Consider the following 27,025-nt stretch of genomic DNA (forward strand, 5'->3'; position numbering starts at 1 on the left):
CTCTTGCAAAAGAGACATTGGAGTGTACTATTTTCAACTCTGAGCATTAACACTGCATACCAAGGAGGGCGGTCAAGAAGCTGGTTCGATTGAAGCACAAGCACAAGCCACTGATATTCTCTATGTGATCAGGTTTTTACAAAAAAATACATAGTTTTCAATAAATAATGCTTAATTTTACAACTTTGATACAGCAATGTCATACACTGTTTCACACACCCCTCGTCCTGTTTTTTACCGGGCTTGGCCTGGGCCTGCAGCCCGGTGGTACAGTGTCTGTCTTGTGTGCAAAAAGCTCTGGGTGCAATCCCCTGGTACTGGGGGGATAAAAAAGAATTTCTGCCCTCATTTTCTAATAAATACTTTTAAGGTGCACTTGTGTTTATATCTTTGCATCAGGCACATATGCCTTACACATGACCTACGTGAAGGAACAGCTATCTCACTTCTACCCTTCTTCCCCGGAACTTATAATATTTGAAGTAACTGATTAATCCAAAGACAAAAATGTTAATGGTGATCTCTGAACCTCAGTCCCGTCAGCAGATAATTCTCTGGAAATGCTATCTTTGGTGTTCATTGCAAGATTTCATGAGTGTGTTTAAATGGTCTCTGGAATTGTGTTGATACTTGCCTTGCTGGACTTCATAAGGCCAGTAGTTCACCTCTCACATAGACCCTGTTTTCTTTTCCCACTTAACTTTAAAAATACATATGGCATCTTCCTAAATGATTGCAGAATAGCACCTTCTCCTGACTGATCTCAGAGGACTCTGTAAAGCAAAAAGTTGCCTAATTTTTAAAGGAGGACATTCTAAAAGTTTGTATGTTGTTGGATTTCAACAAATACACCTCAAAAAGAACACAGCATTCTCAAAAAGAACACTTACAGATATTCTTTCCAACACTGAGGTGCAGTGCAGTGAGGAGGGAAGTCACCCAGGTTCCTTGTTACTGGTTCAAAGATGCATGTGCCTAGATGGTGCAAGGTATGATAGTTCAAGTTGTTTAGTTTTTATGCTAAAGGAAAGTCTCTCTGGGTTTCTTTTGACCCTGGTCATGATATGCCCATTCCACAAAGTCTGTTATGCACAAAAGTACACGAAATGAAGATAAAGTGCCTCTCTCCAGCCTGACAAAAGCCATTCCTTTGCAGAATGGTAGCTGCAGTGAAAGTAAATAAATGAATGGACAGCAATCACAGCCTAGTTGATGAAACTGTTCAATTAAAGCACAGGCATTTACATGGTGTAATTTCCCTAAATTGCCAATGAGCCCCTTTAGACACAACCAGTGTTCAAATTGATTTCAGCATTGATTTTGGCTGAAGCTGATAAATTTCTGCTTGTTAGTTAAAGTAATTTTGCAGAAGACTTTGTACTGCAGTATTGAAGTGTTCATTTAGCTGATGGTTAAAAGAGGAGTTATTTACAGAAGCCTCTACTGTTGTTCTGAGATGGGACAATTCCCCAATCATCTTTTACTTTTAATTTTTTAGGCTTCAGTATACCAATCAATAGGTGATTGAAACTGATTAAAACTTATCCAACCAGCTGCCTATGGCAGTTTAATTAGAAGCTGGATGATTCTTAAATTAAAGTTGTCTTATTTTCATTGCATAGCCATCTTCCAGAAGAGTAAAGGACTAACAGTGCTGAAAATGTAAAAGTTTGGCTCGGTTAAGGCATCTCACAAATGCAAATCACTCAGTAGCTTCTGCTAAGGGAACTCAGAAATACATTCAGAAGCTTTTGGAGATTAGAAGAAATAATATGCTTACTTGTCAGTCAAGAAAGTTTGGTTTTGAGGCAAGGGATAAATGCAGTATCATGAAACAGATGAAAGACCAGCTGTTTGTGATATGTACCTTATTGCATAAGTAAGACGAATACTTGAACTTTGTTTTTAACACAGTGTAGGGTGGAACTGACCATCTTGAGATCCTGTGCATCTCCCTGCTGGACACCATATAAATTGGGTATTTTTAATTCTGTTTTTAAGTTTTGAGTAAAATAAATCTCTATTGATTGAAAAATATGCATTTTCACATAAATTCATGTTGACTTGTCTATAGTATTGTGAGCAGGATTAAAGAAGAGAGATTTTTGTCATCCCTTCCCCAAGCTTCCCCATACTCATTTTATTTAGTGTGGGACAGTTCTTGGGTTTTTAAATGGAAATGGGTTAATATTTTCGCCATAGGGGACATATTACATCTGGTACTACAGGGAAGAAGGGAATAAATGGTTCACTTTTCAGAGGTGCATTTACTCTTTGACCCACTAGGGTACTATTTAGTGTTCTAGAAGAGGTAATTTAGTAAATTGTACCCCAGTGGCTTGAAAAAGTTAATGCAACTGAGAAAAGCAAGTCATTCAATCGATTTTTCCTATTGCTTTTTAAAAACCAACGCTGACCATATCCAGAGAGCCTTGAAGACAATTGGAAATGGAGCATCTGGAAGCAGCCTGTGTATGTTCACACAGAGCTGTTGGGACATGTGCTGAGGACCTGAGTTTACTTCCCACTCCAATGTTCATCAGACAGGGATCCTGAAGCAGTTGTTAACCTCACCCAGCCTTGGCCTTCTCAGTTATAAGTGAGGGTAATGGCTACCTGGCAGATTTCATGCAAAGCAAATAACTTCTAGTGTGAAAATACTTTATGAGCTAAGTAAGCACAAATAGAATATTAGTTACTAATAGAAGGTTTTCTGAAGTAGCCATTTTTGTGTCTGAATTTGGAAAGTAATTTATTGTTAATTTTCCAAGAAACCATGAGTAGAAACCATATTGTAATCAGGCCATTTCAGGAGAGTTTCTAGCAGTTAATCCTCCAGGTATTTCTGGTTTTCCCCTCCTACATGTGTTTGTTATCTAATTACAACCTACAGCAGACCTATAGTTCTTCCTTCCCTCCCTCCTTCCTACTTTACTGTCACTAGGCATTGTATCTCTTGCTTCTCTGTTCTGCACATTACATTCTTTTAGAACCTTTGATCAAGAGATCACTTTGACTGTAGCTTCCTTGATCTCAAAGGTATTCAGGCTATATATTGAAAGACATTACTCTAGTTAATGTGGAGAATGTTAAAGGCTTGAGCCAGGCTGCATCAATTTATAGAAGAAATCTGGAGGCAGTGATGACCACATTAACTTTGAGGTGGGTATGAGATTAAAAAGGGGCATTATAGCCCAAGTAACTGAAATAATAAAACGTAGGGCTGTATTTGCTTTTCTCTGAAAGTCTTTCTCACCCAGCCAAAGTCCCCATATCATATGTTAAGTTGATTTACAAGCCCTGCTACAATCAGTATCTTGAAGTTAATATCTGTAACCTAATAACATGTTTGATTTGATACATAAACAGTCTGGGGGCTCTGTTGCCTAGCCAAAAATTATTTTGAAATCAGTAGCCAAGCATTTGTAATGGGTTTTTAGGCAGAAGCAAAGTTGGCATAGACCGCGTTTCAACTGGTATAGTTTACATAAGAGCTTCTTTTTACAACTGCTGTTTACTTTGGATTTTCTATTTTAACAGCTAGAGCCTGGCTAATGTGTTTATCTATTATGGAAGGCAAAAACTGTCAGTGTTGATTTCCCTGAAACTATTTGAATTTTTTTCCTGGGTATAGCTGTGGCTGTTTTAATATATGACAGCATTTCTTGAAATGCTAAAGCCTGTTAGTCCAAAACATGTTAGTCAAATCTAACCCCTAAAAAAACTGCCAAGTAAACAAATATCTAAAAAGACCAAGCAATAAAACAAAATTTTCATTAGTTGAACCACAGCTAGTTTATTTTTGGTTACTGAAAATGTCATTGCTTTAAAAGTAGACATCCAGAGATTTTAAAAGTGAATCTCACATGATAGGAAAATATTTTTGTTTTGTGTATGAATATTTTATAAAATATACACACATATGCACTTTTATATGGTAAAGAAGCATTCTACTTGTTTCATATTGGCTTCAGATCGCTTAGCCTTATAACATTTTGGAATAATGAAAATGCAGTAAATTCTCAGGTTTCCTGTTTTATTTATTTTCAATATTTATGTTTTAGTTGTAGGTGGACACAGTACCTTTATTTTATTTTTTTTTATGTGGTGTTGAGGATCGAATCCAGTGCCTCACAAGTGGTAGGCGACTGCTCTATCTCTGAGCCACAAGCCTAGCCCCAGATTTCCTGTTTTAAGTAGGAGACTCAAAGTGTCACCTCACAGTGGTACATTTATCCCTCTGGATTTCTGCTACCTCCTTTCTTTTTGTTTTAGTTTCCTTTTGTGCCAAGACTATAAATTATAGTCTTTGAAATGGAGAAACTTAAAAATTAGTGAAAGACTTCCATCTTGTTTTTCGAAATTTGCATGAAAGTACAACTACGATTTTTGGTAAATAATAAAGAACAAAAGAATAGCATCTGTAAGTGTGGAAACTGATGATCCTACCTTGTGTTGGCTTCAGTGAATGCCTTTTTTTTTTTTGGAAAAGGACGTACATTTAAGAATTAAATCTGAGCCAGGCACAATGGCACATGCCTGTAATCCCAACAACTTGGGAGGCTGAGGCAGGAGGATCACAAGTTCAAAGCCAGCCTCAGCAACTTAGTGAAGCTCTAGTAACTTAGTGAAAACTTGTCTAAGTAAAATATAAAAAGGGCTCAGTGGTTAAGTGCCCCTGGGTTTAATCCTTGGTACAAAAAAAAAAAAAAAGAATTGAATCTGAGTATGACCCTCACTTTCTATGCTAATGAGAATTTAGACATGCATAGATAATTAAAATGGGTAGCTAATCTGAAGTCTCATTTTAGACAACAGTTTCTGTCTCCTCGATAGTAAACATTTTGTCACCAGTCATATCTCAGATTTCTTTTTTGCCTTGTCTCTTTGCTTCTGCCTGCCTCTGATGGACCTCCTGGAAATCTCTAGTGCATTCAGAGAACAGAGAGGTGGAGAATACAGAATTTCCCACAAGCTGTGAAATAATGGCCTGAAAAACAAAGAACTTATTTTTTTATTAGAGAGAGAGATTGCCATCTCTACAGTGAGCTAACACCAACAAATGCATTTGTCTGTAACTTTTTATTTATTTTTATACAGGCTTTGCTCACTTTCTTTGTTGGTCTTCGACCTATCTGTCCTCTAGGGGACCCAGGAGCAAAATAAACATCATCTTCTTTCCTGCATACTGTAATAAGGTCATGACTTTGTAATTCCTGGTTAAAACAGATTCTAACCATTGCTTTCACTATTTCAGTGACTGGATTGTTTTCTTCGGTTTCCCATCCATTTGGAGAACTTTCCAACAATTAATAGCATTCTATAAATAATTCATAGAGTAATTGTTGTTTCTCTTTTCACTTTCTTTGAAGTATGTTATGTGAGAAGCACAACTTATGTCAATGGTAGTTAGTTCTCATGGTTCAGGAAAGAAATACCTTCCTCCCTCACAGGATACTGGCAATACTGTCATTTCAGTGTTCCTGTTCTACATTGTGATTCAAAGTCTTTATATGTGAATTATTCTTGAGGCCTTTTCTCTAAGAGATTACAAAAAGGAAGAGTGTTTTCATATTCATTTTGATGACTATTTTGGTAATAAATTGGCTTTTAAAATATACTGTGTCATCAGTTATACTGAAACCTGAAATATTTATAGTCAGATCATAGGTCAGCTTCCCATTTTTAAATTATATTCTGCCTCACAATCACTAGAGAACCACAGATGTTCCCTATTATAAATCCTTCCTGCTCATAATTTAAAATAATTTGATTGGAATATGTTCAGAAATTAATATGAAGAATAGTACAATAGAAATGAGATGCCTACTTTAATTGAATGAGATTGTACAAGCTTTATCAGAAAATATATGATCAGCTCTAGGTTATTTATTTTGTGAACAGGAGTCAGCTGGGATGATTCATATTTTTTGGTTCTTCTAGAATTTGAAATTCTAAGCATAAATAATTTCAGTAAACATTGTAAAATACAGATGCAATTGATCTTATGCTTGACATAAATTTGTGTGGGAGTCCAGATGTTAGAATGTGAACACAGGTTGTTTTCCCCTTATGTCCTGTGTGGATATAGGACTTTTTTAACATTTTATTTTCAAAATTTTCTTCTCCTTAAATTTAAAGATTCTTATAGAAATTCAGTTTATTCTTTGTAGCAATGTTATCTTTTTAACAAATTCCCATTAGGATTTAGACAAAGGTGAGCATACCTCCTCCAACCTTATATGTATTGTTTAGACCCATCTTTAAAATTTCAAAGAGCAGATAACAATCACTTGCATTTGTCCCCAAGTACTGCTTTTGAAATCAACCACATGTTTTCTGAACATCTCCTTTGTGCAAGGCACTTCACTTGGCAGTGGGAGATATAATGCCAGCATTCATGGTCTTTGAAGTCTGTTGACCGCCCACTGTCTGCACCTTCTCATCTCTTTTACTGTTTTTTCCCCCTTATCTTTCTGACCTCTGAATTTAGATATTTAAAAAAGCTGATTACTTTTTTTTGTTGGTGGGGGAGTGGGTATTGGGATTGAACCCAGGAATGTTCCACCATTGAACTACATCCCCATTCCTTTTTATTTTTTAGTTTGGAACAGGGCCTAGCTAAGTTGCTGAGACTAGTCTTGAACTTGATCCTCCTACCTCAGCCTCCTGAGTGGCTGGGATTTCAGGTGTGAACCACCATGCCCAGCCAAGCTGACTGCTTCTTGCCATTCTTTTTCTGCCATACTATTCCAAGTCACGGTCACTTCTTGCTAAGACTGTTGTAACAGCTTCCCGCCTCGTCTACCAGTTTGACTCCTTGCTTTCCTACAGTGTGATTTTCCCACCCACCAGCAGAAGCGATCTTCCTAAAACATTAGTTTTCTTCTTCTACTCATGACTTCTTACATTACTTGGAATATAAAGCCATGGCCTAAATGGTACTATGCATATCTATCTTCCCACTGTCTCTTTGACTCATCTCCCCAAACTAGGCCTCTTGCTTATTCCACTTTTGTGCTTATTTGAACCTGCCATTCCTCTGCCTGGAATCCTCTTCCCCACAGATCGCAAAATGGTGTGCTGCCCATACTGTTTGCCTGTACCTGAGAGGGAGGCACTCTTATCTTCCCAACCACGATATCAAGTCGTATGACCCTAATCTTGGGCACTCTCTGTGTCCTTACCTTTATACTTTTTCAGTGCAGTTTTGCCCACCTGACATGTTGCTATTTAGTTATTTATTGTCAGTCCTCCTCTATTAGAGAGTAAGCTCCATATGAACAGGCACTTATCTGGTTTGTTCTCTGCTGTATCCACATTGCCCAAAAACTTCCTGGCAACAGAGACAGGCATTGAATATATAAATCAAGCATCTAATCTAAGAGGATAGTGTATTATACACTGTGGTAGAGGTGGGGCATATCAGCAATGAACAAATAGACCTTGGCCCTCAAAACAGACAGACCTCATGGTAATAATCGATAGTACAGTTAAGTAATTAGAGTTTGTAACATTGTTAAATAAAGTATATTTAAACTGAAATAGTTGAAATACTAAATTATTGAAGAAAAATAATAATTTAGAATAGGAACATGTGAAGTATCATAAGGCAATAAAGTAATTGATGCTAATGGATAAATGAAATGGCAGTGAGGGCAATCTGATTAGTATAATTTCCTTGCAATCTTTTTAAATCCCACCTTCAGTATTCACAATATCCTAAAGTAAACTCATTTACAGTTACCGTCTATATATACTTTTTTTTGTAGTGGAAGAACATAAAGGTTGAATTGAGGTAGACTCAGATTTGAATTCTGTGTCTGCCACTCATGAACTCTCAGTGGGTTTCTCAATACCCTGATTGTGTTTCTATTGTCATCTGCAAAATGTGACTTAGGATACATAGATCATAGGGAAGTTGGAATAATTCTATAGAATCTTAGGAATTGTTAGTGACCCCTTTTCCTTTCTCCCATTTCCTACTACTCCATTTATTTATTAACTCTGAAATATTTGAGTATCTACTATGAGTTTAGTATTGTGATAGGTACCAGGTACATGTTGTTGAATGAAATAGCTTAAAAGTACAGGGTATATAGTCTAAGGCTGGCAGGATGAGCTTGCCTACTTGTGCTAATAAGTATGGCTACAGTTCTCCCATCACCTTAGCATGAAATTGAAGATTTATCTTCCTTATTCTTGTGTTTCATGCTTTGTCCCTTGTCAAAGTCTTTTATGTCTGTTTCTTCTTTCCCGCATCCACTGTTACTACCCGAGTTCCAGTTGGCACCACCTCTTGCCTAGACAACTGCAACAGTTTTCTAAGTGTTCCTTGCTAGCTCTGGTTTTTTTCTTACTACTAGTGACGTGGTAATTGGCAGCTGAAATAATGATTTTTAAAGTTAAGGTCCTACAATATCTCTACCTTGTTCAAAATCCTTCAGTGACTTCGTATTGGCAAGCAAATTTTTTTCAGAAACAATAATGAAAGCTGAAAGACAGTATCCTCACAGGGCTGAGAGAAAAATAATTGTCCCAGTTAAATATGATTCAAGAATGAGGGCAAAATAAATACACCTTCAGAAACTATTATAAAAGTGTCTGTGTGTGTCTCTGTGTGTGTAGAGAAAGGAAGGGTAGATGGGGGAAGGGAGTTAATTTACTACCAAGGGAACTACTTTAGGAAGAAGATAATAGATTCAAATTGAATCCAGAAAGGAATAGAATGAAAGAAGTATGGGGACCATTTAGGTAAAACTGGATATATAAAACCAATAATAGTTTTTAACTTAGGGACATCAAAATTAAATCAGGCAAAAAGACAGACAAAATAATATACTAAGATGAGAAGGGCTGATTAGAATTTAAAGCATTCTAAGATTTTTATATTGTTTAGGAGAAGGAGAGAGATAGCATTTAACTTTGCAGTTCATTGAGTCAGGTAGAATTGCAAAATTATGTGGGTAACAACTAAAAGAAAATGAGTAGAATATATAATTTCAAAACAAATGGACAGAATGAAGAGATTTACTAGGGTAGAGGAGTGAGGGAGTGAAGTATAAAGTAAATGAATAATGTGTAGAAATAAATTCAAGTTACCAATCATTATAATAAATATAAATAAATTAATACTGCCAGTCAATAGATTACTTAGATTGAACTTTTAAAAATACAATTCTGTATCTTTTTAGACTAAAAGAAATTCCTGAAATATAGAGACATAGTAATGTTGAAAGAAAAGGGGTGGGGGGAAACAAAAATTTAAATAAATAAATAACAGTTTATATATTAATATAAAGCAAAATAAATTTTAGGTAAAAAGCATTTTTAGAGATAAAAAGGATTACTAACTGATGATAAAGGAAAAGAAACTGGGGTTGGAGCTGTATCTCAGTTGTAGGGCGCCTGTCTCGTACATGTGAGGCACTGGGTTCCATCCTCAGCACCACATAAAAAATGAATAAATAAATATATTGTGTCTATCTATACTATCTATAACAAAAAAGTATTGAGAGGGGGGGGGGAGGGAGAGACTGATTACACAACAGCCCTAAACTTACATGTAAGTAATAACAGAACTTTAAAATACATAAAGCAAAAATAGAATTACATGGAAATTTTGGTAAATCCTTATAGTGGGAGAATATTAGCATTTAGTACATCAATCCATAAGATGAAAATTAATAAGGACATAGAAAATGTTAACATCACAATTAACAGCCTGGTCTAATGATCATATATAGAACTCTGAACTAATTAAATCGAGAATATACTTTTTTTCAGATAAAGAACTGTTGTTTTTAAATTGGTTATGTACTAGGGCACCAAGCAAGTCTTAATTCAGTCTGTAAAATACAAATCACTTTTTCTGATTAAAGTACAGTTAGTTTAGAAATCAATATTTATAAGTTAATCACTTTCCTATATTTAGAAATTAAAATGTCTACATATGAATAACTTATGAGTCGTATAAAATATCATAATGGAAATAAAGATATTTATAACTGAACAAAAAAGAAGTGCCATGTGTGAAAACTCATGAAATACATCAAAGTCATACGTAAAGTATTGTTTTATAGACATTAGAAAGGAAAAACTGGGTATTAATTGACCTATGATATAATTCAAAAAATTACACAGGCAGGGGCAGGGAGTAAACCCAAAGAAATTTGGAAGAAATACTAAAGGACAAAAGTTAATGTAACAATTCAACAAAATCAAAAGTTGGTTCCTTTAAAACACTGATCAAATATAACAAAGACATAAGTAACAAAATTAGGAATTAAGTGAGGTAACATAATTCTACATAGAGATTTAAAGAATAATTAGAGGATGCAATGAATAATTTTATGACATAAATTTGAAAATAAAATGAATAATTTCCTAGAGAAATTAAACAAAGCTATTCTAGAAAAATATAAAAATCAACCTATAGCAATTAAGAAAATTCATACATTTATTCATTCAACAAATATTTACCAAGTTGTTTCTGGCATAGGAAGACACTGCAGATACAGCAGTGAACAAAAAAAACCCAGAAGTCTGTTTCAATGGAGTTTCCTTTTCATTGGTGGGAAACAGATAATAAATAAATACACTCTATGGGGGTTATCATAATTCTATGAAGAATGAGGTAAAGGGAGAATGGGCTGTCTTATGTAGGAACATTAACCAAGTAACAGTAGGCCTGAAGGAAATAATGGAGCAAGCCAGGTGACATCGGAATGGTCCAGGCCTCAGGGGTAGGTGCAAAGGCCCTGAAGCAGGAGCATGTCTAGTGGAGCAGAATAATTATTGGGGATAAGGAAGATTGGCAGAAGCAGGGATCAGTGGGATAGCCAGGGGCCAGATTGTGAAATCTATAAGGACTTTGATTCAGTAGTTAGAAGTCTACCCATGAAAGGGGAATGATGATAATAACATCTACTCATAAGATTATAGAATCAATTAATTAAAATGCATGTGGAATTTCTTTGTAAAACACCATCCAAAAGATAGATTTTTTTTTCATTAATTATTGTGCACCTACCACGAGCTTAACACTTCTGCAAACATAAAGAATAGAAGGTGATTTAAGACTTGGTAGCCCTCACTCACCAGTATGGCACATAGATGCATGAACAGTTTTCTGCAGTGTGGTAGGAGCTATAACAGAGCAGCCAAGGCCTCTGAAGCAGGAGAGTCCTCGCAGTTTTATTTTATGGAATCTGTGAGGATGTATATTAGAGGAAGGTAGGCAGATATTTTTAGGGTGATTTCTGTTTTCCTTTTTATTAAGCCAAAGAGAATGTAGCATTGACTTTCTAACTTAGCAACAGTGATTGTCAAATGGTATTTCTGCTGCTGTGAACACCAGTATGGGGCATTTGTCACAATTGTCTCTGGTGTAACTTACAATCATGGGCAAGAGCTACACAAGGTAAGAAGTCTAGATTTTGAATTGTATACACATTTAAAATGGCTGCTTTAATTCTTTGTGTTCAAAGTTGGTTCAACACGAAGTAATACAATTTTTCTTTATAATGAATGATTTATTTCAATGTTTTGCCAGTTCTTCATCTAAAGCTTTATTAGATGTTCATTTGTGGACTGTATAACTGATTGAAGCTGAGAGATCTTATTGCTCTTTCAGGCTATGGTTTTACTCTTTAAAACACTCGGCTACTTTGCAGGCTTCCTAGCTCATAACATTTAGTGGATGCTTCCTGAGTGTCAGGTCCTGTCCTCAGTATTCTCATTGAATTCTCACAACTCTGTTAAGTAGAAACTACTTTACCTATTCCAGACTTGATAAGACCGATACAGAGTGAGGTTTACTAGTGGTCATGCTCTGGTGTTTAAGAGGTGGCAGAGCTGGGGTGAGAACCAGGCACTGTGTTTGGTTTCACACACTTTGCTCTTCTGCCTCCGGGATAGGTTGGTGGCCATTGCAGAATGCTTCCTTGCCTGGAGAGATTTGGATGTGATGATGGTCCTGAGCTTGACTGAAATAAATCTGTACTTTTGTACATTGTGCGTTGTGTGTTTCACTGTCCTAGAGTACAGCCAGGAAAACTTCCCATCACATTACCTTCAGGTGCTAGCGTAGGTAAATCCTGCCATGGTTTCAGTCTTGGCTTTGCTACTGATGGTGAGCTTGGACAAGTAATTTAACCTGGCTTTTTGGGTGTTTCTACTGTGAAAGAAAGGGATTTGATTTGGTCATTTTCTATATTCTCTACTAGCTCAATAAACTCTGGTTCTGTGTCAAGATTAAAGATTGCTACCAGCTTCTTTGTTCAGTCATCTAGAATTTACTGTTCCAAGGGGAAAAGGAAGTAAGAGGGCTTGAGATGTAGCTCCTTTCTTTTTTTTTTTTAATTTTTTATTGTTGGTTGTTCAAAACATTACAAATTTCTTGATATATCATATTTCACACTTTGATTCAAGTGGGTTATGAACTCCCATTTTTACCCCATATACAGATTGCAGAATTACATCAGTTACACATCCATTGATTTACATATTGCCATACTAGTGTCTGTTGTGTTCTGCTGCCTTTCCTATCCTCTACTATCCCCCCTCCCCTCCCCTCTTCTCTCTCTACCCCCTCTACTGTCATTCATTTCTCCCCCTTGTATTATTTTTCCCTTTCCCCTCACTTCCTCTTGTATGTACTTTTGTATAACCCTGAGGGTCTCCTTCCATTTCCATGCAATTTCCCTTCTCTCTCCCTTTCCCTCCCACCTCTCATCCCTGTTTAATGTTAATCTTCTCCTCCTGCTCTTCGTCCCTACTCTGTTCTTAGTTACTCTCCTTATATCAAAGAAGACATTTGGCATTTGTTTTTTAGGGATTGGCTAGCTTCACTTAGCATAATCTGCTCTAATGCCATCCATTTCCCTGCAAATTCTATGATTTTGTCATTTTTTAATGCAGAGTAATACTCCATTGTGTATAAATGCCACATTTTTTTTATCCATTCGTCTATTGAAGGGCATCTAGGTTGGTTCCACAGTCTTGCTATTGTGAATTGTGCTGCTATGAACATCGATGTAGCAGTGTCTCTGTAGCATGGAGATGTAGCTCCTTTCTATAGCACTTTTCCTGTGTGTCTGAAGCCCTGGGTTAGATTCCCAGCATCACAAAAAATAATAAAAGAAAGTGAGGAAGTATGGATATTAAATGTTCTCTTGTGCTAATCTTTTTGTTATTTTTATATATCCAAAACTTTACACCAGACTCCTGGCTTTTGCCATTGTAAAGTGTATATGCTGTGTGCTCAATTTTAAGGGCTGGGACTATGTCCAGAAGACATGTGATGGTCACAAACAAAAGGGAACACTCAAGGACTAAGCACTACAAATATCTCATAAAAATGCTTCCTCCATGCACTCTTTGGAACAGGTAATTACTGTGGCAACAACAAACTAATTTGAAGTGTTAGCTGTTAATTAAAACATTGCGGAGGTGTATAGATGTCTTTTGGTGTAACCAGAGCCTCCATTCAAACTTCATTAATCACTTTACAGTTAATGTGTTGAGGAAGGTCAAGACAGTTAAGATGCAGTATCCAATTGAGATGCAGTATCTGTTGGAAGTAAACAAATTCCTTTTCTCCAGGTAGAATGCCATTTGCAGAGTCAAGGGACATACCGACTCATGCCTGGCATTGCCTCCGTCATCCCCTTCTTGATGATTAAATGTTAAATTGGTACTGTCATTGCACTGTAAACCAAGCCACACAGCATCTTTATTGCTCGAAATCGAACCCAAACTTCCACGGATGAATTAGCGTGCGTCATAATTAAATCATCAAGCCTCCCCCTTTTAATTCAGTTGGAAATAGAAGACCTTTCTTTTGGAAAAGAGATCAGCTTTCTTGACAAGCTAATTAAGTTGCCAAACTGCCCAGTATGGTATATATATTAGATTATCTGCTAATCATTTCCTTATCGCTGCAGCTGGTCTCAGAAGTCCAGGTGTTGCTTGTTGCTCAAAGTAACAACACTGCTCTTTTTACAACTTTCAAATCCTTGTTTATGCATTCAACTATTTCTCTTCCTATTTCAGTCCTTGGTTAATGATCCCAATACACAGTATTTAAAAAGTTCTGGGAAGAAACTGGTATATTTACATGGAATAAGGTTACTAAATTCCTTAAATTGCATTTCAAATTAACATAGTCCCAACTTCCCTGTTAGGCATTGAGAAAAGTATAGTGCATGTCTTTATATATCAATTTATTGATATATAAGAGTGTGTGTGTGTGTGTGTGTTTCCCTATTTTTCTTTGTAGGCATTTAATAACAACCATTTCTAGAAGTCATTCACTCCCAAAGCATCAGTGATGCTTAACTCTATAAATTTACTAAAAATCATTAAATTGTACCCTTAAAACAAGTGAATTTTATCCTATATAGATTATACCTTAATAAAACTTTATAACTTGACAGAGCAACCAAATATATTTGTCAGAATAGCAAAAAATGATGCTTCCATTTTGGTAATAGTGGAATATAGAAGTTTTATTTTTATTTTTAAGAAATGAGCAGTTTAGGGGCCTGATAAATTTATTTTTCAATTAAACAAACGAGGACAAGACATTCCTGAAGTATTTCCTTCTGTTTCCCTCACGTGGTCCCTAGCTGTGCATGTCTTAACACTAGCTGGATGTGTGTGACATCTTCTACAGAGCATATTTTAGTTCTTCCAAACTAATTTGTCTTTTTATGCTTTTATGGGCTTGCAGTTATGAAGTTGTTTATGTAACATGGTTTTGAAATTTTAATGCAAGTCAGTTTGTTTCTGGATAATGGTCAGAATATGTGGTCCATCCTATGTATGTGTTAAAGACCACATTACATTTAAACACAGTAGGGCTTGGTGAATGGTATTTTATTTCACAATTTTTATTCTCTTACGCTTTTTTCATAAATTAATGTATTCACATTTCTTTTATTTATTTATTTATTTATTTTTGCAGGGCTGGGGATCAAACACAGTGCCTTGCACCTGCTACTTAAGCTCTGTACCACTGAGCTACACCAAGGCCCTGTTCATATTTCTTGATTTAAGTTGTAATTATTTTGCTGTATCTGATACTTGGAGCCTACCTTTCTGCTTAAGAAGAGCCACATGCTTGAGCATTATAACTGTGATTCCTTATATGGAATTATATTGTCATCCAAAACTAATTCTATGTGTTTTATGATTATTTTGATGAAATGTGGTGGTGTGGTTGGTTTATCTGCATATGTAATTGAAAGAGACACAAGCAAAACTTCCCATTTTACATGCCTCCATTCTGTGCTTAGCATGGAATTGTAGATAACCTCTTCTCCACCCACGCACACTACAATAACAGTCATAAATGATCTGGAGCCAGAAGACCGGGGTTTGAGGTCTAGATCTGTCCCTACTCACTTTGCGCCATTGGGCAAACTGCCTAACTTCTCTTTGCTTCAGAGTTTTCATCTATAAAAGGAGGATAATAGTACCAGTATTACCTTGGAGGGTTATTTTAAGGTAATGTATAATGAATCACTTTGGTTTTAAACCATTAAGCTCCACAGAAATATAAATGACTAACATGATTAATGTTCTTTGAAAGTACCACGTATGTCTCCCATTGCTGCAGAAATGTTTGAATTGACATTTGTGTCCTTAACCATTTTATAGGTCGTTTAGTGATCTCAAGTAACTGTTATTGTTTTTTTTCTTTCTATAGAGCATATCATGTTCCAAGTGGGAAAATATTAGCTGTAAAGGTAAGCACTGGGTTTATTTTATGAAATTCTTGATGTTTACTGCTTTCCTTTCTCTTGTTAGCTTGAGTCACAGGTATTGTCAGAGAGGAGATGGAATGGTTTAAGGTTCAGGTGGCCCTGTTGTGACATTCAGGCATGGCGGGGGAGGTGTCTTAAGTACAATGCTCCTTGCATTGTAGCTCTTCTCAAGAGAAAGTTCTTTCCCTGATCTCTGCTGAGCTGCCTCCCTGTGTTCCTCGTAATGCAGCTCAGAACCTTAGCGCTCATGCATTTCCTTTTCTCCTTATCTGCCACAGCTTACAAATTCCCTTATTTAAAAGTTCAAGTTTGCTGATGGACTGTCTTGAATTGTACTATGACTGAGCCCTTTATAACTTGAAGTCCAAACCCCACAAACCCCTTTTAACACTGTGCTCTTGGATAGCAACCTGGGCAGGCCCTCTGCAGATTTGTCCCTTGGTGCCTCTACATACATATCCTCTGCTTTACTAGTTGATTATTTCCTCTCGGGCCCTCCTTGACTTTAATAATGAAAGCATTTATTTTTTGTGTGACTATTATATGCCAGGTATAATGCTAGATGTTTTATAACTATTACCTTTAATCCTTAAAGCTGAAGAGTAATCCTACCTATTTTAAATTTGAGGAAATTGAGACTCAGAAACCTGAATTGTCCAAGGTCACAGGGTTAGAAGAGGAAGGACTTCTTTCGTAAAGAAGTCTGTTTAACTCTAAAGCTCATGTCCCCTACTATACTGGATAGTCTTAAAGTCACTACCCTTGCTCATCCCTCTGTTCTCTGTCTTTTCAAGGGATATTTCCAAAAGGACTTTGTAACTCTTCACAGCGAGAAACTGGTCTCCTTCCCTAACACTTGAATAGTTTATTTTTCTTTATCTTTTCCTGAAGAAACTAAGGATTAGAACAATTAATTTGCAAATGCTTATACCTTTTATAAAGATTAAACTGAAACTAAGGCTTATATCTTCAGATTACTAGCACAGTCCAGAGTTCTTTTTCCATATCACACGTAGTATAGCACCTAGAATGTGTGATGTGGCATCATTAGTCATTTTAATAACTTAAATAGCTTATGGTGAGGAGGTACAACAGAGCTTCCCTCTTAGAGTATGTTCTTTTGTATTTCAACCAAACTAGGTCCACAGAATTATAGAATTGAGACCTTGGAGGTCATCTATTGTAAATGTATTGTATTCATCTATTTATAGGAGAAAACTGAGGTCCAAGATTGAAACTCTAGGAGCAGGCTCTATCCCCATCTTCCCCTGAGCTCACCAAGTGCAGATGTTACACCACCCTGGTGCTGGATTCTTTTCTTTCCCTCCTGAGCTCCCTTTGCAGTAACAGAACACCAACAACAACTTCAGCACTGTTTTCCCACTTATTCAGTTATTTGTTTCTTGTATGCTAATAATCTTAGATTGTTGCTGATGGTATACTTACAGATAGTCACATTTAGGTTATTTATTCCAAGAGAGAAGAACACTGCTATAAATTGTCCAAAAAACTATAATTGTTTTGCCTTACAAGTACATTATCCATTTTTAAATAATTTCATACATTTTAAATCATGTTTAACATAGGATAATGTTAAAATTCTTGTGCATGATTACTTAGTTGGGAATGGCAAGGGACCAGCAGCTGTTTCTGGAAAGAATTAAAGGCAAATTTTTAAAAAGGATATGTTTTACAAAGTAGAGACTTTAATTAAATGAAAATAGTTGGAGTTTACAAATATACTGTTCACTACACCCTAGCTTTAAAATGGGCTTTAGACCAAGGACTGTATTAAATTCACTTTGTATTTCTGGATTCTATACACTCACATACTGTGTGTTCAAACTGAGTTGAACAAATGAATAATATAAGAGTAGATATGATTATTTTGATTAAACTTTTTGTTTAGCCCTGTGCTTTTCTAAATTAACTTTATTTTGTATATTTATTTATTTTTTTAATGTGTTGCTGAGGATAGAACCCAGTGCCTCACACATACAAAAGAATGCTCCACCTCTGAGCCACAATCCCAGCCCCCAGCCCTCTGCTTCTTGATAGATGAAGCAAAAATCATGTAGCTTATATAATAGTCATATTGAAAAAAAAGGAATGTACCATCTTTTCAAAACAGGTAGTGCTGTTCATTAATTCTTAAGAATTTTAAAATTTCCAAATATTTGAAGACTTTCCATATATCTTTCTGTTATTGATTTTTAATTTCATTCTACTATGTTCAAAACATACTTTGTAGAGGAAATTAATTTAAATTTATTGAGACTTGTTTTAAGGCTCAAAACATGATGTGTTTTGGTAAATGTTCCTGTGCACAGGAGAAGAATATATTGTCCAAATTATGTAGAAGGTGTTGTATAAATATCAACTAGATCAAGCTCGCTGTCAATAGTTTTCAGATCTTCTGTATCTTTACTGATTTTTTTAAACTTCTATCATTTTTGAAAGAGAGGCATTAAAATATCTAACAATAATTGTAGCTTTGCCTGTATTTTTTTATACTTGTATCATTTTTTACTTTCTGTATTTTGAAGATATACTATTAGGTATGTATAGGGTTGTTATATGAATTAGTCCCTTTGTCATTATGAAATGACTGTCTTTGTAGAAATATTCTTTGCTCTGAAATTCACGTCTGATATTAATATAGCAACTCCAGTGGTATTTTGACTGGCATTAGTGTGTTATTTTCAACTTTCTGTATCTTTATATTTGAAAAGGATTTCTTGTAAGCAGCATATAGTCGGGTCTTTGTAATCCAGTCTGATAATCTCTGCTTTTTAAGTAGTATGTTGGGGCCATTTCATGTAATTGTTGATATGGTCAGATTCAAAGCTATCATTATGTTCTCTGTTTTCTTTTTCTTTCTTTCTTTTTTTTTTTTTTTTGTGTGTGTGTGTTTGTATACCTGCCAGCTCTTCTCTGTTTTTAGTAGTTGCTCTAGATTTTGTAGTATACATTTTTAACTTCTCATAGTCTCCGTATGTTATAACACTGCAGCACTTTATATACTAAGAATCTTACAGTAGTACATATTCATTTCCCTATCTCTACCATTGTGTTACTATTGTACATTTTACTTCGTTCTATGTAATAAATCTCAAAAGGCACTGTTGCTATTTTTATTTTAGTATTAATCTTTTAGGGACATACCTTTAAAAGTAAGAAAAGATACATTTTATATTTATCCATGTATTTACCAATATAATTGATTTTCAATCTTTTTTGTGGGGTAGATTTCCATCTGATACTCTTTTTCTTCTATCTGAAGGACTTATTTTCTTTTAATACTTTTTAGTTGTAGATGGACACAATACCTTTATTTTTTTATTTATTTTTATGTGGTGCTGAAGGTGAAACCCAGGGCCTCACACGTGCCAGGCAAGCATTCTGCCACTAAGCCCCAGCCCTAGCCCAGGACTTCTTTTTTTTTTTTTTTTTTAACATTAGTAGTAGTGTAAGTCTCGTAGTGCAATAAATTCTTTCAGCCTTTGTATGTCAGAAAAAGTGTGTATTTTTTTCACTTTTATTTTTGGAAGGTATTTTTATTTTCACTAGGTACAGAATTCTGGGTTGACTGTTCTTTTCATTAGGATTTTAAAGATTTAGTTTCACTGTTTGCATTCTTTCCAGCTGGAAGCTTACTGTTATTTTTAATCTTTGTTCTGTATGTTAGTAATGGCTTTTTCTCTGGCTACTTCTAAGTTTGTTTGTTTGTTTGTTTATTTTTACTGCTTTTAAGCAACTTGATTATGTTGAGCTTTGATGTAATTTTTTTTTTTTTTTTGTTATTCACATACATGGAATTTGTTGTTATTCTTGGATCTGTGGTTTTTAACTTTCACCAAATGTGGAAATGTGTTTAACCATTTTTTCTTCAAGTATCAACCACTGCCTTTGGGAACTTCAATTGCATATGTACAAGGTCACTTAATCTTACCCTACAGCAAAATGACACTATATTATTTATTCATGTCATTTTTTAATGTTTAATTTTGGATAGTTTCTAGTCCTGTGTCCTCAAGTTCACTGATTTTTTTCTTCCATTGGTCTAATGTAATGTTACTCCTGTTCAGTTTATTTTTCATTTCAGATGTTGTCCTTTTCATCCCTAATTTATTTTTTATTCCTAATTTAAATAGGGATAATGTCTTTACTTGACATACTTAATTTTTTCTACCTTCTTAAATGTATGGAATATAGTTGTGAAAGTAAGTTAATGATCTTTTCTACTAATTCTACCATATATGTTATTTTTGGATAAGTTTTGACTGGTTCCTATATCTCCTCATTTGGGGTTGTATTTCTTGCTTTTTTTTTGTTTGTTTGTTTTACAATTTTTTATGGTGCCAGTCATGTAGCATAATTGCTCTGTAGTTTTGCATTCCTATAAATATTGTTGACTTTGTTCTGAGATACTATTTAGTGACTTTGAAATAATTTTATTTTATTTTTTTAGACTTGCTTTTAAGCTTTGTTAGAGAGGACAGCCCAGTGATCAGTGCAGAACTAACCCAGCACAGGCAGTGTTCTTCTGAATAGTCTACTCAGTGTCTGGAAATTACAAGAGTTGTACCCTGGCTGGTGGAACATAAACTCTTTCTGCCCTGGGTAGGTCTTCTGCCCAGTATTGCTTCCTCTGACATCCATGTGACGCTCGTTACCCTGCTGAAGACTCCATCACCCCCTCTGCTGACTTCTGAGCTTTCTCCCTTTAGTCCTTTGCCAGCCAGCGCTAGTCGTCTCGGCCTCTGTCTTCTCAACTCAAGAAGATGACTGATCTCTACCTGAGTTCCCCTCCCTGCACTGAGGCCTGAAAACTGTCCTTAGTCAGGAAGCTGGATGACCAGAGGGCTCCTCTGACTTGTTATCCCCCTCTCAGTGATCATTGTGTTCTGGCGCATGTCCTGGGTCTGGAAGCCTGTGGGTCTCTGTGTGATTCTGTCTGCTTGCTCTTGGCACCTCCTCCTTTCCTGCCCTAATTCAGATGCTTGTTTTGCGTCTCCTCAGACAGATTGGCCAGCTTTTAAACTGTTCTCTCAGTAAATGGAAGCTGCCATTTGCTGATGATTTATACTGTATTGAGTACTTTGCATACATTTTCCTCAGTTAATATAATAGTCTTTTTTACTGTTATTGATCCCCATTTAAGAGATGCTGGACCTGAGGCACAGAGAAGTTAAATAGCTTATTCAGTTTCTCACAATTCATAATTAGTGGAACCCAGATTAAACCCAGACAATCTTGTCCCATGTGCTCTTAAACCCATGCCTTTTCTGCTCACCCACCCTCATTTATCCCCCCTAAAGCATAGTTCTGGTCATATCATTTTCCCTTTCAAGTCTTCAAAGGCTCCATAGTACTCCCCAAATAAACGAAAACTCCAGGGAATGGAACTCAAGACCCTCCACCGTATGTCATCTGTCAACTTTTACAGCGTCCTCTTACATGTCTGGATCTTGGGCTTCTTTTAACTTGAACTCATTGCCCTGTGTAAACCCAGGCACTTCCTCATTTCAACACTTTTATTCACATATTATCTCTAATTAGGACTCCTTCTCTCTATCTCCACCTATCAAAATCCTTAACACACTTCAGGAACCACCTCTCATTGAACATTTTTGGATGAACCCTGCCACTTTGGATGTATCTATCACTTATCTTTCTAGAATTCTCTGTATGTGACTTGGTGATACCATGCACCATCTTGCATTATGCTAGCATATTTCAAGATTTTATAGAACATAATTAATGGTATAAAAAGGTTCTGTTTGCAAGATGGATAACAGTATTTTTATTTGTTTTCTGCTCTACTTATTTGCTTGCAATTGTCTTGCCTACCTACACCAAACAAACAAACAAAAAGCTAGTTAAAACCACATTTCATAGTTACATAGGTCATTATCAAATAGTTATCTTTAAAATACAATTAGCATAATTTTCAACTTGACAACCCATCCCTATTTGTCCTGGAGGTGTAGTAGAGAGATGTGGAAGCACTCAGGTATTTTAGTTCACCACTTAACCCTTTCTCCATGAAATGCTTCATATTTCATGCTCCATGAAGTCATCCATGACAGCTCGTGATGAATATATTTCCCTTATTATTTTGAATTCTCTTTGTAAGTGGTGAGCAGAGCTTATCTATTTTTTTTTCCTTACTCAGTGATTACCCTTCATGGACTTATAGGGCCTAGTACAGGGTACCACATATGATGGGTAAATGTGGTTAACACATAATTTGTTGACTGACTGAATGAATGAATGAATACATTTCCGTTCTTTTCTTTGTTCTTTAGTTCACTCATTCATCTTTCTTTGTGGTACTGTGGATTAAACCAGGGATACTGTACCTCTGGATACATCTCTAGCCCTTTTAATTTTTTGAGACAGGGTCTCACTGTGTTTCTGAGACTGGCCTTGAACTTGTGATCCTCCTGCCTCAGCCTCCCTGGTGGCTGGGATTACAAGCCTGTGCTGTTGTGCTTGGCTTTCGTTCATCTTTTGAAGTAACATCTTGAAAGCAGGTTCAATTCACAAACAAAATATCCTATAGTATTCTTTGTATGGACCATTGCTCTCCACTGGAATATTTCTTACCTTTTTTTTTTTTTTTTGTAATATATATTAAAGGGTGAAATGGAAGGTTAAGAGTTAGAAGCGCATTTGATCTTTTCCTGACCCTCTCCTGACTTTTGTGTGACCTCAAGCATGTCACTTGAACCTCTCAGTGACCCCAGCTGTGAAACAGGGCTGCCTGGTGTCACAGAGGGATTGTGAAGAGCAGCAAATCACAGTCCTTGTCTACACAGAATCACCTGCAGGGCTCAGAGGCCTGCATAGAATGATGGGGGAGATTTGATTTCCCAAGTCAAGTGGTCAGTTGGACCCACACTTTGGATGTCTCTGGGAACAATCAGATGGGAGTCCTTGAAAATGTGTTACTTTTCTATTCCTATTCAGCGTTTCCAACGTTTATGTCTTTTTAAATGTTCTTGTTTTTAGGCAAAAAGGCTCATTGTAGTGTTTCCCTTTTCAGACTTAAAGGTGGGAAGAGATCATATATTTTTAAAAGAAGCTGAGATTGGAGAAGAATAAAAGTGCCTTAAATTGTTATTTTATACTATGGAATTTAGATAATTTTCTGCTTCAAAGAGTACATCTTGAAAATTATGCTAATCATATTTTAAAGATAACTATTTGATAATGACCCATGTAACATATGAAATGTGGTTTTAACTAGCTTTTTGTTTGTTTGGTATAGGTAGGCAAGACAATTGCAAGCAAATAAGTAGAGCAGAAAACAAATAAAAATACTGTTAGCCATCTTACAAGCAGAACCTTTTTATACCATTAATTGTGTTCTATAAAATCTTTCAAATAGTAACGCTTAGAGGATTTAATTGATTTCCCAGTATTGTTTGTTTTCTAATTGGGAAAAAAATCCATCTAACAGGAAATTTCTTAGCATTGTATATAGCATGTGCTGATTATCATTCTTTGACTGCTTTGGGTTTCTGCTGCTTTTAAACTAGCATTTAAATGGACCATTTGATTAATCATTTGTATACTGACTATAATCCTCCCAAATTTCCTTTCTGAGTTGTACATACTGTAAAAGACAATTATGTCTCCACAGATTAAATAAGTGAATTAAAACAGAATAGCGGCTTAATTTGACCTGTGATTTTGCTCTCCTTCCCTTTAGTGGAGCGTGTGCCACTCCAGCAAATAAATGAAGTCATCCATGACAGCTCGTGATGAATTGCCGTATTTATACTGTATATTTTAATAGCCTCACACTAATTTAAATTGAACACAGAGTAAATTATAATTCAGTCACTTGACTGCTTGTATTTAACTTGACAACCCATCCCTATTTGTCCTGGAGGTGTAGTGGAGAGCCGTGGAAAAGCACTCAGGTATTTCAGTTCCCCACTTAACCCTTTCTCCATGAAATGCTTCATATTCTAGATTCTCTCCAGTTCAAAACATTTTAGTGCTTCTTAAGGAAAAAAAAGCATAAAAAATAAATAAATAAAAGCAATGAAGACTTGGCAGTCCAGACTTATTTCAAAAAGAAAATTAGCATTTGCTTTACTTTACCCCTGTTGCCTTCAAAGAATGAATTGGTCTCTCTCTCTTTTTTTTTTTTTTTTTAAGCAGCTTTAAAGCTCACTCACAAGAATGCCCAGGGGAAGGGGAATTAACCTTCCACCCAGAGTGCCAGGTCTCCCAGAAAATAGAGAGCATTTGAGTAGAGTTATTTTAGGGTAGTTTACTTTCCCTCTCAAGTTCCTAGAAATTACTTTATTCACTTTTCCACCATTATGGAATCTCTACTCTTCTGGATTAGAGCAAATACCAAGAATGATCAAGACCAATTAGAGCATAATGGATTAGCTCCACAAATATAGTATTCCTTTCTCCATTTTAGATCAGTGTAGCACTTTTGTTTTAGTGTTTATGTCTTTGCTTTCAAATTTAGGTGTAGAAATCAAGCAATCTATTTTCTTCATGTCTGGAAACAGCTTATATAGAGGATCATGGTTGTATGGAGCACTTTAATTAAATCCCACATCACTTAATGGGTACTTCTGTGAAGAAGTCCTTGTGCTGGGAGCTGAGGGGAGAGAAGTGCACCTCAGTCCTTGCCCTTGGAGGGTTTATGACCACTCTACAACCTCAAGGCTGCTTTGATTTCAGAAGATGAGCATTGAGGGCTAAAGCAGAATGTGAGAAGGAGAAACAGGATCAGAGTTAGAGAAGAAATCTGATGGAGGGCTTTGGAGTGGCTTCATGGAGGTGGTGAAGTGTTCAAGCTGAGTCTGAGAGATCAAATAGGTTTTTATAATTGTTGACTGTGGAGTGGAAAGAGGAAGCACAGGGGGAAAGGAGGAAGGGCAAAAAAATACCAGGCATGTGTGGATGATGAAAATCCATCAGGTTCCCACAGGGAGTGGGTTTGTGCTGGGAGTAGTGGAAGAAGGGGTTAGTATGGAAGAATTTCTGAAATGTCCTGCTAGATTTTAGCTTTGTTCTTAATTGGTGGACACAATATCTTTATTTTACATTTATGTGGTGCAGAGGATCAAACCCAGTGCCCCATGCATGATAGGCAAGCGCTCTTCCATTGAGCCACAACCCCAGCCTTGTTCTTAATTGGGATCAAGAACCCAACTAAAAGGGCTGAGGTTGTGGCTCAGCGGTAGAGCACTCGCCTAGCACCTTCGAGGCCCTGGGTTCAATCCTCAACACCACATAAAAATAAATAATAAAATAAAGATGTTGTGTCCAACTACAACTAAAAAATAAATATTAAAAAAAAGGAACCCAACTAAGGCTTTTGATCAAGGGAATGATATTGTCTTCTTAGTTTTGAGCTAATTTCAAGGTGTTGGAGAGCCACGTGGAATCCTCTCATCTCCAGGTTGATGGCCCAGGGATGCAGTACATCCTTACGCTCATATTTCTTAGCACTACATAAATGGCACTTTTGAAACCTTAAAGAAGTGTTTCTTAACCTTATTGTGGGTTAGAAATCAGCTAGGAGCTTTTTATAAATACGAAGATGAGGCCCGACGACCTATTGTTCTGGGATGAGGTCTGCGCATTGGGAATTTTTAAAAGTACCCTAGGTAATTATAATGTAAAGCCAGGGTCAATAATAACTATATTTCTTTTAGCTGAGTTTTTCAGGATAAAAGATGCCCTGTATTTGACAAGTGGTATTTTATGGCATAGAATTGAAACAACACTAGATGAATTTATTTTGTTGCTAAATTTTAGACTAGAACAAAAATGTAAGTGAATATTGTTGGCAAATGACTATTGATCGAGAGAAGTGTTTAAATGTGTCTTGGCAGTTTTGTATTACACTTACAATCTAGTTTAGTGAGAGCTTTTATAAATAACCCTAAAGCAAACTCTTGATAGAAACTGGAGATGCCTCCTTTTTTTTTTAACCTTCCCCTTCCTCAAATGGATGTCACTACTAAAAATGTGTTTTAGAATTGCCCTTTTCTTTCTTTGCTCTGTCAGCAGTTTAAAAGTCTTAATTTATGTTTTTCCCCGGTATGATTATATATATTCATTTGTTATATAAAATGTAATTCAGTTTTGAATGGTGTTTAACTACATTATCATGATAATATGGACTGCTGTTTTTACCTACAAATGTCTAGAGTGAGAAACCACCACAATTCTTAAAACTTGTCTTTACCTGTTTTATCTCATCACTGTCATTTTAAGTAAAAAACAGTTTATCTTGAGTTGGTTTTACTGAAGTGCTGAGTAAATTTTGAACAGTTGATTGTTTTCTTCCTTTAAAAGTAAAAATTTTAAAAAATAAAATAAAAGTAAAAATTTGAAACAAACTAGAATCTGTCCTATGTAAGTTCATAGATTTTTTTCTACATTTCTGTGTTACAAGACCAACTCAGTGGTTGATATTGTTAGGAAAACCATGAAGTAACAGGAAGTCCAGGGAAGCACAGGAGAACAGAAGTCAGGGGTCCCAGCACTGCCCAACAGCAAGGCTCCCTGAAGAGAAGCCTTGGTTTCCTCCTCTCTTTTAGAAGGAAATCGGGTGAAATGAAGTTCCTTCAAGCTCTGATAGTCTCTAACAATATTTGTTTGCAAAAAAAAAAAACAACATCAAATACCTGGGAGAAAATTTTAAAAAGACATATTTTAAAAACTTCTATTCATAACTAAAACCCTCATTTTAAATGTTATTTTTATTTAGTGTTCTGTTGCCTAGAATCTGAATTACATGACAATTCTTTTTTAATGGTTTGGGGGTCATTTGTATCTTCCTGTGAAAATAACCAATGTGGCCAAAATAGGGTGCATAAATTAAAAGTGCTATGACTTAACTGACTTTTAATGCCATTAATGCTGACCTTTGAGACCTGGCTTTTTCCTTGGTCCCATCAATCACTTCTGTACCACTTCTCCCAATACAAAGGCTTAAACAGATGTGTATACAGTGGGAGAGCTGAGGGGAATGAATAAAGGAACCACCATTTAAAAAAAAAATTTTTACATTTCAAAATGATTATAATTATATTCAATTTGAAGGTGGGGATAAATGTGTTAATGTTAATACCTTTCTATATTTAGGTAATACTACTAGATATTACGCTGGAACTTCAGAAGCAAATTATGTCTGAATTAGAAATTCTTTATAAGGTAATTTTTTTCCTGGTCATTTTTACTTACAAAACATATCTTATGGTGTT

General features: G+C 35.9%; 1 protein-coding gene across 25 annotated transcripts in view; it reads left to right on the forward strand.

Moving 5' to 3' along the window:
• Positions 1-27,025, forward strand: part of Map2k5 (mitogen-activated protein kinase kinase 5) — a 253,918-nt gene that overhangs the window by 74,646 nt on the left and 152,247 nt on the right. For all 25 annotated transcript variants that reach the window (XR_011706698.1, XR_011706699.1, XR_011706697.1 and 22 more), the window contains 2 exons: positions 15,713-15,752; positions 26,907-26,975. Coding sequence is in view for 20 of the 25 variants with exons in the window: in XM_071608421.1 (XP_071464522.1) it covers positions 15,713-15,752; positions 26,907-26,975 (109 nt within the window). In the remaining 5 variants the exon portion in view is untranslated. The remainder of the gene's footprint in view (positions 1-15,712; positions 15,753-26,906; positions 26,976-27,025) is intronic.

Source organism: Marmota flaviventris, chromosome 2 (genome assembly GCF_047511675.1).
Source record: "Marmota flaviventris isolate mMarFla1 chromosome 2, mMarFla1.hap1, whole genome shotgun sequence".
NCBI classification, from domain to species: domain Eukaryota; kingdom Metazoa; phylum Chordata; class Mammalia; order Rodentia; family Sciuridae; genus Marmota; species Marmota flaviventris.